This window comes from Archocentrus centrarchus, chromosome 3, assembly GCF_007364275.1.
Source record: "Archocentrus centrarchus isolate MPI-CPG fArcCen1 chromosome 3, fArcCen1, whole genome shotgun sequence".
In the NCBI taxonomy this organism is placed as follows: domain Eukaryota; kingdom Metazoa; phylum Chordata; class Actinopteri; order Cichliformes; family Cichlidae; genus Archocentrus; species Archocentrus centrarchus.
Window position 1 is genome coordinate 28,541,386 of NC_044348.1, and position 13,670 is coordinate 28,555,055.

General features: G+C 43.9%; 1 protein-coding gene across 2 annotated transcripts in view; it reads right to left on the reverse strand.

The window, feature by feature from the left end:
- fto (FTO alpha-ketoglutarate dependent dioxygenase) overlaps positions 1-13,670 on the reverse strand; it is a 116,102-nt gene that overhangs the window by 54,556 nt on the left and 47,876 nt on the right. For both annotated transcript variants that reach the window (XM_030726152.1, XM_030726153.1), the window contains exon 8: positions 7,687-7,811. In XM_030726152.1, coding sequence (XP_030582012.1) covers positions 7,687-7,811 — 125 coding nt within the window. The remainder of the gene's footprint in view (positions 1-7,686; positions 7,812-13,670) is intronic.

A 13,670-nucleotide genomic window follows, 5' to 3' on the forward strand; every position in this document is an offset into this window, starting at 1 on the left:
AAGCTAGTTAGAATTGTAATTAACAGCTATGGACTTTGGCCCTAATAGAATTTTTGCAGGAAACTGCAGATTGACATAGGAGTGGATAGGGGAGTGGGATTGTACAGTGTTTTTCTTTTCTTACTAATTGCCACTTTGAGACGCTGTCTGTCGAGAGAGGTGCTCTATGCTGCGTCAAGAAAGTGCCAGAGCAGCAGCACTCCACGTTCTCCAAATGCATGATTTCTGTCCATTTCTAAATATGCAAGCATATGCATTTAGTCAAGTGCTCTCACAGGTACACAAACACAAACACAATTTCATAGGTCAAACATAAATTATGCAGGTCTCTACTCAAATTCATAAGTCACGGGTTTCCTCTGAATCTTTTCATTCCCAAGCACACTTGCACACCCACCCACCTAGACATGCAAAAAAAAAGTGGAGCAGCAGATGATCACAGTAGGTAAGGACTAAAGGTCTGGCCACCTGCCGGCCACGTCCCGTCTTTGTAGCGGTAATGAACAGAGACAGCTTGGGGACGGCTCTGCAAGCTTGTCCCCCCCTCTAGCCTCCCTGCTTCGGGGCAAAGCTGGGGGCCCTGGGGTGACAGGAACGCCAGAGATGTTCCACTCACTGACAGGCAGGTCTTACCTGGCCAACCCGCTGTACACATTTGCCACACGACACACACACAAACACAGGGACAAATGTGGAGATACACAAAGACGTGCGTGCATTAGTGCTGTATATACGTGCTCACTGTAACTGCTCACATGCGTTAACGTTTCTATGCAGATGCACAAACTGAAGAACACATACACGCATACACACACGCACACACAAGCTGACCCGGTGTAATTCCTCCAGCACACGGCTAGTGACAGGAGCAGCTGCGGCCGCTACGGCAGACAGATGAAATTTTCATAACTATCTCCTCCAACTTCCATCCTCACCTTCAGGATAATTTATGACCTGCCTGCCAGCCTTGAAGAGACAATATGCTTGCTATGAAATGAAGTGTTCCAGCAGTGTAGGTTATAATTAACAGAGAAGGGGAGAAAGATGTGTGTGTAAGGAGTGGGAGGGTTGGAGGGCTCCCCAGGTGGGGTGGTTATGGTAGATGAGGTCGGGGGAAAAAGAGAAAGGATGGAGCATGTGGTGTGCATACATGTAAAATCTACATATGTGCAAATTTAAACACTGCATACATTGCTGCTGTTAGCTCTTTGACTCCAGCATTAAACAGCAGCACAAAAGTAATTAACCTCCAAAAAAAAAAGTGCCTGTAATAAACAATATCCAAAACACAGTGAAACCTTAGAAGCATCTGTTATACAGACTGTCTGTGTGTTAACCAAGGCATCCATGTCCCATTATTGTTTATCATGGTTCCCAGTAGTGCGGTTTTAACTAACTTATTGATTTAAATAAAACTGCTTCATAGAGAGGCACAAACGAGCACCTTCACAGCACTCCAATCAAAAACAAACTGGATTTAGAGTAGATACGCTGTAAAGACGGTGTTTTCTGTGAGCACAACTTCCATCTTTTTATAATGTTATGTTCTCAGTGCTTGTTTCACATGCATACCACACATCCTCACCCAATCATGCTCTATCAGCTCTATGGGATGTTGGGTTTGACCAGAAAGAATGTCCTGGTTTTCCTGACTACCAGTAAAACAGGCCCAGAACTACCCCACCCCTTACCACACTGTCTATTCCAAACACAAATCTTGTTTCCATATTAAAAAGGCAGCTTTTAATGGGCAGCTGTCTCTGCAACAAGTGTGTTTAAACGGCTGTGGGACTTTTAACGGCATTTTCAACTCTCTCTTTCCTGCTTTCTGTGCCGCACTTCTTTGCCAAGTTCTTACTGTGAATGCATAATTATGAAATTACTGTTTTCATTAAAACCTGTAAATAATTTAATGTACTTGTGAATCAAGTCAAGGATAAGCAGAGGAATTTTACAAAAGAGAGCATGAGTGCGATACTGATTCTTGCTAATGCAAGCCTTCTATTCCCACACCGAACCACAGAACGAGTGAAAGCATGCACCTTAACATCTAATTACTAACTTGCACGAGAAGCAGGCAAATAGAGGTACATGCATATGTACATGGGTAAAATTTATTTGTGCCGTAAGTAGAGGGTAAATAAATAGAATCATCTGTCATCTTGTTCAAAACACATTAATGCAAGAATAAGACATAGCCTGATGTACTTTCTAGCATGGAAGCAAACTAGGATGGGAGGACGATTACTACGGAAACAGCAGCTGTGAGGTTCTGCTGAGGTCAGGACATGTCATGCATAACTGACTGATTGCTTAACAGGGGTGGGTGCATGAGAGAAGAACTCATAATTTACAATCAAGCACACACAAACACACACCTCACAAACACCCAGGCCACAGACAATCTCGCTGCACGAACGTAGCTGGTCTAAGGGACCACACAGACATGTTTTAGATAAAGACAGACAAATTAGATGACAGAGTCTCAGGCTAACCACTGCGCTTGCGCTAATTACAGGCTGGCCGGTGATAAAAGAGGCAGATGACATGTCCTTATTTGTTTTCTCCCTTAGTGCGCAGAATAAAGTAAACACAGCAATGTAGATGACGGCAAAAGTAGGTGGTACAAAGGAAAAGGCGCATAGACAACAAAGATACAGAACATGGTTGCGGGTTGGGAGTTCAGCCCACCACACACAGGTGTTTACCCACTGCTGCAGTGAAAAAAAAAGAAAAAAAAAAAAACCCTTGAGGTAAAGAGATTCAAGTATGCACCCAGCAAACCTACTAGCTTGTAACTCGTGCCAAGGAAAACAAACTGGGCCAGCCCTGTCTGTTCTGCTTGCAAAACAGGACCACTGTTGTGGGGGTGATGAAGATGTAAATGTGGGGCTGCTGTCTGGGAGATCTGATTAACCTGTCACCTCGAGTTGCAACTTACATCACACGGGCACAGTTGACAACATGCCCGCACCAACCTGCGCCAAACAAGTCCAAACATCACCACGACTGCTAATTAAACCTACTTATTAACAACCTGATGATACCTTCTCTGCACTGTCCCCTTCACCTGTACCCTAAGTCATGGAATGGTTGTTCAGAACAATGACACATGATCAGATGACAACTGCGGTAGACGGATGGGAACCTGTGTCTGTAAACACTTGACTGTATAAAGTAAGTGAATTGTCTATGCCACTATAGCAATCCCAGTATGGTGCCACCATTTCTAAGACGTTTAGTAGATTTGGCTACATAAGACTAGCCTGTGATCTGTCTGTCTTTATTGCGGATGCGACAGTGACAATCTTTCCAGCTCTCATCTGGGACAGAGGGACCTCCATTGTCTTCAAGCTCCCTCTCACCCCAGCGCAGGAATCGGGGCGGAGTCTGTCAGGGACAACACAAAAGAAATGTCACCACTCCGAGAATGAAGTGCCAGCCAAGGAAGGTCTCTCTCCTTTCTCTGTGCTCTATGCATCTCCACAGGGGTGCAATTGGTAACTGACAACACTGGTGGGGTCATCCCTGGATGGGCACAGCTTCAACCTTAGCTCTCTAGCCCCTGATGCCCCTGAGTGACCCGTGGTTTTGATGACAGACTGGATCTTTTGTGTAGAAGCGGCCTGTCCAGGTGAGGACAACAGAGGATGACAATGGCAGGAAACATAAAGCCGATAGAGTCTGGGAGACAACTCTACGGGGTCATGGGTCAAACTGGACAGCTGAGTGATGAGTGCAGCTGTGAACACGTGGACCTCCTTCTATGCTCTTTTAACTCTGCTTGCCATGTCAGCTGATGTTTCCTTTGTCTTGGGATAAAGACCTCACTAACTTTCAACAAGTTGGAGAAAAGCAGTAAACACAGAGAACAGATGTATTACACCACAAATTCTGATTGTATAGTTATAATAATGCCATCCCAACCTGTACAGTGTGAGTGAACTCCTGGTCTTGTCAAGGGGTCACTGGAATAGAATTACAAAAGGATATTTGCCTGACATTATTTTAAAAATTAATTAGTTGGTTTGTTTTTCTTTAAGGAAGAAACTAAATATAAAGAAATGTTAATAAACATACAAGGATCAATATTATGGTTTGAAAGTTGTTGTCCTTGTGAAGAGAGAGAAAAGCTGCTCCTGCAAGTTTATTTGTATAGTCCATTATCAAAACAATCTCTCAGTGTAATATGGTGCATGTCCACTGTTGTCTGCACTGCTGCAGATTTTGCCCTTTTTTTCATTTGCTGCTAATTTGCAGCAGTTTCAGTGCTTCGGTAACAAATTTGTTCAATCTTTGTTTTTCTGAGGAGAACAAAAACTGTAGCACAAATAAAGAGGACTATTTTAAACCGTGTAATATATTACCACCCCAGTGCCTCCAAACTACACCCTGTTCACACATCCTGAGCTGCCCAACTGTTTCCAGTGCCAAAGGTCAATGACTGCCTACTCTTCTACTGGCCCACACTCAGAGATGGGAAGACAGGGTTTGCCAAGTCAGGCACAAACCCTGCTTTGGGTCATAAACACCTCTGCCTGTCTACCCTCCTCTTTTCTACTCCACAGAGGTGAGTTAGGTTTTTCACTCTGTTAATCTTTCACTTCAGGCCTGCTCGCTTTTACATTGGCCCACTGGAGAACATAGAAGGGGAATGAAAGAGGGGTAGTAAAGGATAAGAATGGATAAAAGAGCAGGAAGAAAAAGCCATAGAGAGGGCCAGATGGGCACCTTCACAGTCCATTTATCAAACCCAATGTGGCCCTCCCCTCCCCTCCCTACTGCTCTCATGTCCTAAACCCCCATGTAATTCTGTAATGATTTTCATTATCATATAATGACCTTACAAAGCCTACAGCAGTTTGCATGGTCAGTACAAAACTCACAGCTGTTCCCTTCAGTATTTGCTTGCCGGCTGTGACAAAGCTTTTTTTGTTGTTGTTTTTTCTAATGCCCAGAGCGCCAACCTCTAGGTTTTGCAAGGTCACCATAAGGTCACCACATCCAGGATGGTCAACGGTAGCTGTACTGTAGGCATACAGACGGAATACAGCATCTAACAACGTACACTGAGTACCGTTAGTAAGATAAAACATAAGAATTGTCTAAACACACTGCAGCAGACTGCAGGCTGAAGAATTTTCTGTGTATGTACTTCCAGTGTGAATCCTTCATTACCTTTGTTAAACCAAAAACCTCCCTGGTGCCACTGGGATGTGCCATTTTCTATCCTAATAGAGCTGCTCCCTGGAGGTTGTGTCTTGCGCTTCAATCTGCACTTCCTGTGCGGCATACTGAACTGCTCTGCTGCGGCACAGTCACCCACCCATATAATAATCCATCTATTTCCAGGGTACTCACGGGGCATTTACCGAAGGGACACGGAGGGCAGCATCTATCAAAGAATTCACCATGTGCATCAGGAAAACCCAGTTACCAGAAAAGCTCATAAGAATAAAAAAGCTCTCATAACTTTGTTGGCTCAGAGTGAATGAATGGACTGCTTCCACTAGCACGGTGAGCAGAGGCATCACTCACTCTGAGTGCCTATAAGTCAGCGGTGAAGAACCACTGGTCACCGGGTCCTTCTTGCTTGTGCTAAAAATGGCCCAGAGGCAGACAATGGCAGCTAGTAGGCCCAAGTTCCAGAGTAAAGAATGCTACTTTAACTGGTGTTTTAGAAACAAAAGTCAGTGAGAAACTTAATCAATCAGTTCTGCTTGTTTATGTTTATGGGCCTCTAGCAAAAGTCATCAATCATGCTTTTTTTTTTTTTTTTTGGTTCCTTTTTCCATTTTTTTTTTTGCAAGTATTATGTGCTGAATGGAAACCATGGAAACAAAAGGCAGTGTTATGATAAAAGCTTGCCTGTTGAATATTGTGTGGAAACCTAATTAGAGCGCTAAATATAAAAAAGCATCGAAATGAATCAGCAAATTAATTTTAGTCCTATTTTGGTGAATGCTTTTATGAAAATAAATGATGGTTTGAATACATCTGACTGAACTGAGCTAAAATTCCCTCACTCCGTGTCTTCTGCAATAAAGCGCATCTTTAATTCAAAATAACGACTTTGCCTCTTTGTAGTATGCGGAAAGAAATTAAAACTTTTTCTTGCTCGACAAAGCCAAACAATCCCTGACCCTCATCAAATCGCTTATCAGTGCTAGCACGCTGCACTTAACATTGCGCATAGCTATGTGTTTAGTTTTGTGCAAATGCTTTCTGTTGACAGCCACTTGACAGGATGACCCCTGGCTTTTCTGTAAGTGAGGGTGGTATAGTTTAGGGATAGACACAGAATGTGTGTAATGGGAAGAGGAGATATCAGGAGCAGCTGGAGTTCAAACATATTGTGCGGGACGTGTGCCTTCCACCAAAACTAATCTAATCAGTCCTTCACTGCTGATAGAGTAAATGTCTTTCTGCTCTGCCGACAAAGGCTGAGCATTTCCTGTCCCAGTCTGTGATGCTGGTTGTCAGCATCTTAGGGTGGGCTGAGCAAAATGTAGGGTCGGACGTGGTTAGCTGGTGGTGGTGGGGGAGAACTGCGATGGTCGGGGACAGTTCCGATGTTCAGCTGAGGGTGGGGGTGGCGAGATGGTTTCTAGCTTTCAGCACATGCCGCTGGAATGCATTATCAGAGCAGGCCCTACATCAGAGTTGTGAGGCACTGGGCGTTGACACAGCAAAGCAAGGTGTGTGGAAACAGTGTTTACAAGGCTCATCTGGATGGGACAAATCTAAGGGTCAACTAGAGGGGACAATGCAAATCACAAGACATGAAAACACGAGAGCATCAACACAGCAAGAATTTAACATGAAGTTTTCAAATGAAAAGATGTGGCTTTCAGGAATTTGCAGCCTTTGGATTATTTTCCTGCCTCTTTGCTTTCTCTAGGCTTTTGGGTCAGGTTGGATCAACATGTGTGTGTCTGTATGTGACTCTGAGGTCAAATCTATTGATAGAGACAAGAAAGCAGTCAAGTATATGTGAATGCAGTGGTCGTGTGTATATGTAGCGTTCGTGTGTGTCTGTGCTAGTGCTGTGGGGGAGAGTGAACAGTTAAAATGAACAGTTAAAATAACACTGTTGGATGTGTGAGGCCCTTCTTTATCTGACTGAATGACCAATGTTCTAATCCCCGCGCCTCTATCTGGAGGGGAGGAAGTGATTGGGCCTATCCAAGACACATGTGTCATTGTGATAACTGTGATAACTCCCAGGCCCAAGGACCCCAAACACACACCAACCACTCCGCTGTACATCTATGGAATTCACACTGGTTCTTCAGAAGCAATGTAGCATGAATATGATAACTCCTTTTTATTTTGTTTGATGATGCAATCACAGTTATAAAGCCTCCACCTTTTAACTGAGAACTGCATATTAATAAATTTTGCTACTGCAACAGTGTGACCCAAACTGTAACAACAGCTCTGGTTCTTGCAAGTGAAATGAGATTTGTTTGCGTGATGTTGTGGAAACATGTATGCATTATGTATATTTCACTATATTTTGAAAATTTGTTGACAGCTGTAGGGTTTTCAAAATGTGAAACTTTATTGTTTGAGTGTGATGGTATTACCACTGTCAATAGGAGCTCATAATCGACAGATTATCAGTCAGAAATGTATTTCACGAAGACCATTGGAAGTAAAAAGGTTGGTGGTACATTGTGTTACCTGTCTCTCCATGTCTGTCTTTGCTGGTGTCTGTCTGTCAAGGCAGACAGCAGGATCTCTGCCATCTCCCTCCTTCCTTCTGCTGCTTGGCCTTCCTCCTCCACTGCAGCCAGGAAGAGCATGGTCTGAAAAAATAGAAGAAGTGGAAACTGTTGGATCAAAATAGAACCAAATCTTCAGCAGAAATGTGAAAACTTGAGTACAAATACCGGAGAAACACCATTAAAAAGCGCCTGAAATGATAGTGGTTGTTTGAGCCCTACTATAACTTGGAACAGGACACTTCACAATTGTTTGAGTCTATTAAATCTTACCTTAAATACTAAACAACAAACTGCAGAATTGTGTAGAAAGATAACCTGAAGTGAAACCTGCCATCCTTGTGCTTCTATCCTCAGTTTAGAAATTACACAGCTCTGAGCAATTATACTATCCCTGGGATGACAGCATACAGTAAGTCTAGTATAAAGTCAGTTTCACATCAGAGGATGGGCAAATTACACCCAATATTAGAGTGTGAGTCAATTAATCACGTCCTGCACAGCACAGTGTAATGTCTGAGTATCCCCCTGTTGAACATGAATTACAGGCCGGCTTAAAGTGTGACGTGGCACATCAGTGCTAATCGGAGACATCCCTGCAAACCTTCGCCTCCAAGTCCTTCGCAGCCTCTAAGCTGGTTGAGAAGGAGTCAAATGAAAAAGGATCTGGCAGCCCAAATTAAATGCAGTGCTGTCAGCCACACTCAAATCCCTCTTTCCCCTCACCGTCTCCCTCTTCTTCTCTACCCTTCACAGACTCTCTCCCCCTCTCTGAATATCCTTAAATGTCTCCCCCCCCCCCCCTTTGCCAAGCCTCTGAGAAGTGATGGATCTGTAACTCTGACTGACTCTGACGCCTTGTTAAGAACAGTCTCTTCCTGTCACATCCACCAGTCAAGCGCGTTCATTTCTTCCCATTAACAGTCACTCGCTTCCCCAGTCATCCAACCTTCCTTTCAAAAAACCCACTATGTAAGGGAACCTTCATTTCTTCTCCTCTCCCTGTTTTTTAATCCCTTTCTGACAATACACCTGTCTGTCTTAATTCATGTGAAGATACGTTTGATTGTCTGTGTGTGTGTGTTTCCAAAGGAGAGGAGTAATATGCTTACTTTCTCTACACCACACAGGACAGGTGTCAAAACATGTGGTGGTGTGTGACTGATTATACCTGACTCAGAGGAGACACCAAAGATTAAGGTGACCAGGAGGAGGCAGGGCCGGCTGTACTCCCTATGGAAACTGTGCCTTTCAGTTTGGATCAAACCCTGTCCTCCTGGGATGAGTGACAAGCTAAGAAAGTGCCAGAAAGTGTATTCAGACTGTATCACCATCTCAGCTGGTAGGCATCACATTGCCATTCTGGCCGTGCAGCACAACGCTGAAGAGAAGTGATTCACAGTTGATCTGAAACTTGCTCTAAGGTGCTTCTAAGCTCACTTCAACTCTTTCTAAAGCTGGCTTTGGATTAAAAAAGAAGAATAACAATAAAGGAAAGAGTGCACATCCATCCATCCATCTATCTATCTACACTTATCTAATTCAGGTCAGGGGGGCCGGAGCTGTCACAGGGCCAGAGGCAGGATTCACCCCAGGATACACATCATTTCCAAGTTCCTAAATTATGTGATATCCTCTTTAATCAAATGAATTTCATTCCATTAAACATTCCACCTGAACAACATCTGCTTCAGTTGGGGGGTGGGGGGGGGGGGGGGGGGGTGGGGGGGCTCTTTCTTCTCTGCAAATGTTTATGAGTACAGTGCAGATGTGCCTCTTATAATTTAAATCTGTGTTAGCCCCATGAAAATGTGTGAATGTCTGTTTGCATGCCCAACTGTGTGCATGTATGATCTTGTGTTTAGAAGACCCAGTGCTGAGAGAGGCCTTCGGGTTTAGCCCCAGGCTGATCCCCAGGCCATTTAGACACCCCGCTGGTTGTTTACTGGTCAAGCCCAACCTCAGTCAGCCTCAGCCAGATCACAGTCCTTTATCTCTGGGTCTGTGTTAGCACTAATCAGCCCCCTCTTTCCTTGTATTTACCCCTTGATGACAGTAGCTGTCCTCAGCCTCCACCTCTCCCAGCCTGATGCTGACCACAGATGTCCTCCTGACCCAGGCCACATCACGAGGTGAATGAGAGGACAAGAAGTTCTTGGGTACTCCTTTCCCTAGTCCCCAGACCCCATATTCAACCCTGTCTATTTTACTAAAGTTAGGCATAAACATTTCCGGCCCTGTGCAGAGGTGGGGAAGATAAACAAACATGCAGCCAGGCTGAGGTGATATTTTGGTTAGTGGAGAGCTGGAGTGATGATAGTGTTCCAAGCGAAGGCTGGCTGGAGGGCAGCCTGGGGCAGCTCACTAACACCTCCAGCCAGGACTGTATCTTAACACCAACAAGCATCTGTCTATTCTATCACATAACAGCATGTCACTCATTGAACACAGAATAATACAATAGGAAGATTGTTGCTGCACATAGAGCAATATGACTTAGATCCCTTATAATGGCACACAAGAGCTGTAAATGGTCACATAACAGCTATGAAGCTGAAAGGCAAGAAGGTTTTAAAAAAAAAAAGATGCATGCAGAACTGAAAGTTTGCACTCCATAAAACAGAGCAACTTGCTGACCACCAGAGTGTCTGAGAAACTCTTAACACCCAATGAAAATGCCTTAGCTGACTTTAGACCAGGACATTCAGGGGACTCAAAGTACTCTTAAGCTCACTGGAACTCCCTTATAGGGAGTAGACAGGCCACAAATGCTTCAATTCCCAAATGTGCTCCCTTATTAACTAGTTTAAGAGCCAGGGGAGAATTCTAAACTACAGCAGACCATCCACATGATGACTAGATACCTAAAAACGGAGGGAGGTAAACAAACTCACCAATCATTTCAGAGATTTGGCTGGTGGCTGGTGTTAATTTGCTACTGCGGTGCCTCGCCTCCTAAGTGCACCTCTGTCTGTCATACTGGCAACCTCCCCGCAGGTCTCCCTGCCACCAGCATGTGTGACAGCCCTGCAAAAGGCCAGCAGACTCCCCTGTGTTTCTGTTTGCCAACATCTCTCTGTGCCCATATGGAGGCAGGAATGGAGCTAACTAGTAATCCATCCTCTTGCTTGCGACTGTTGAGCCATCACCAGGGACTTTAAATGGTAGTATGCTGTATGAAGCAAGTAAGATCAGGTTTTTATTTGAAAAGATTTCTATCATTTCAAAGGTTTTTATACTGAGTCACCAACATTTGAATACTACACACAGAAATTAGGAAAATAATAAAAAAATAAAGGTGGTGCAATAGTTAGCATTTTTGCCTCGCAGCAAGAACATCCTGGGTTCGAACCCACCGGTCTACTGGGGCCTTTCTGTGTGGAGTTTGCATGTTCCCCTGTGCTGGCATGGTTTTCTCCAGGTACTCAGAGACATGCGTGGGTTAGGTTAATTGGCAATTAGAAATTGGCCTTAGGTGTGAGTATGACTGGTCGCCTGTCTGTCTGTGTTAGCCCTGCCTTTCTCAGTATTACAATGGTGCTATGCTACCATTAAATAGCATAGCACTCCCCAACTCAGCTTCCTCTTTCATGGTTAGCACATCAGCAAAATATCTCAAGTTTAACCCTTTTCTTCACATATCCAGACACGCCACGGGCTTTTGTGACAGTTCAAGCTCAGCTGCTCTGACACCTGATTTCAAAGGCCCTGGGAATGAGAGCATGGCAGACTCTTAGCTGCCTTCATCTCCCTCCCCACTCTAATACAAGAAACCAATATCACTTTGACCGCTGGTGGAAAAAGGCATCGAGCACCTTGCTCGCAGTAATGGATAGTTTCTGCTCACAGATTTTTATACAACTGGGGAGCTGTGACCCTGCCAGGGCTCGCACCAGTCTGGACAAGAGATCTGTGTATGTTTGCTGCATGCCACCAGTGAGTTACTTTGCACTGGGGGGGCACTCTCCACCGGTGGAAAAATTATATTAGCCCAGGAAGAAATAAGCCCAGACCACATTCAGTTTTCTGTGACATCACATTCAAAGTCATAAAAACTGTGTGTGTTCACATGTATGCGTGTTCTTTTTCTTGCCTTGTGCCTACTGTCACATGATTACAGATGGCTCATGACATTTACTCAGTTGCCATTATGTAAGACTGGTTTTGTGTGTGTGTGTGTGTGTGTGTGTGTGTGTGTGTGTGTGTGTGTGTGTGTGTGTGTGTGTGTGTGTGTGTGTGTGTGTGTGTGTGTGTGTGAGAGAGAGAGAGAGAGAGAATGAATGAAGGGTGTCAACATTGCTGAGAGTTTTATGAAAATGTTAACTCAAGGATCATTTAAGGAAGTCTTTCTTTTGTATATTTATGTCTTTTAAAATTATCTAAGTATCTTTTAACAGTTCTTACAAATAAAATTTGCAGACAAGTGATTTTAAACCCTTTTACAGACCTTTAACAATAAAGAGCCTGATATATTACACAGTTTGTCATATATAGTGTATACATTAGGACTACCATGATTTATCTGCTATATTTGGCAAGATCTCTAAAACATTCTATTAAAACTCTAAGTGGATTTCTTTTTTTTTTATACTTTCAGCTTCTTTGAAGTGTGTGTATGTGTGTGTCTGTGTGTTGGTGTGTTCTCGTAATCTCCATGGTGACAGAAACCTAGGCCTTTCTGCCAGGTTGACCTTTGTAAGGTCGCGGCTACCATCAATTATGGCAGCCAGTAAAATGGGGTTTGCTACACACAGCAGATTATATGGAGTGTAAAACATTAGAAAAATGTGTCTGAAACATCAGAGTAGCATGTCTGAAGTGACAAAGGGTGAGCGGGAATAGAGACACTCCCAAAAAGGGAAGACCCCTGACAAGTGGTTTTACTTGAAGGCATTGTAACACAGTCAAGTGGGCAGGGATGCTTTCTATGGCCCCTCGGCAGTCCATCTTCCGGACAGAATACGAGCAGGATGGAGGGACATATGCTTTGCACGGGGTCAAATGAAGCAGAACTCACAGGCTTTTGTGCTGCACTCTTTTGGTGGCAAGAAGAAAAGCAAATCTGTTGTCAAGTTGTAACCCAGTGGGCCCGCAAATATCACATAAAAATTCACCGGCCTGTTTTTTTTGCGAGGCTTTTGTCTTTGTCCCACGGTACGGAGTGTCCGTCCAGTTGGCCTTAATGGCTAAACCACATAGTTCTCAGTCTGAATGAGCTCTCCAGCACGCTGGGGCAGGGGCTGCACACGCACTTGTGAAAGCGGCTCCGCGGCCTAGCTAGAATGCATAATCCATCCATCACAAGAAAGCTTTGAGAGGCGCTTTGACTAATTCAGGACAATGAAGACAGAGCTGGACAGAGATGTTTGCGATGAGCGTGACACTCAAGCACCTTCTGCTCTGTTGAAACCCCCTTTCTCTCTTTCAGTATATGAAAGCTGAGTCTAGATTCTAGCTAGATAGCAGATTGTGATCAGCACCTCACTCTCCTGCCAGTAAAAAGCTTTTTGCTGACTGGGGCCAAAGCCAGCCTTTCTAAGCCCTGAAGTAACAGTGTTACACACAGCACCATACTTCAAGTCTTCAAAAATGCTAAACCAATAAAAAGGGTTTCCATCCATCTAAACATGCTCACATAGAAGAATTTTGTTTTAGAAGGGGAATATGCCTGCAGGGGCTGAAGTGTTCTGCTAACAAAGTTTTGATTGAGAAAGAAGTCTGAAGACTAGTGATTCTTGAATTTTTATATCTGCCTGAAACTGAACAGGGCTTCTTATATGTCCAGTCTGACATCAAATTTGAATTACTGGTAGATGTATTGTGAAAGAATGACTGTATCTAAAGTAGAAGAGATTACGATCTACAAAATCACAAGTCCCTGCCATACAATCCAATTTACGTATTAGGCCTGTACAGCATAAGCCACCAAGAAAAGTTAGTTTT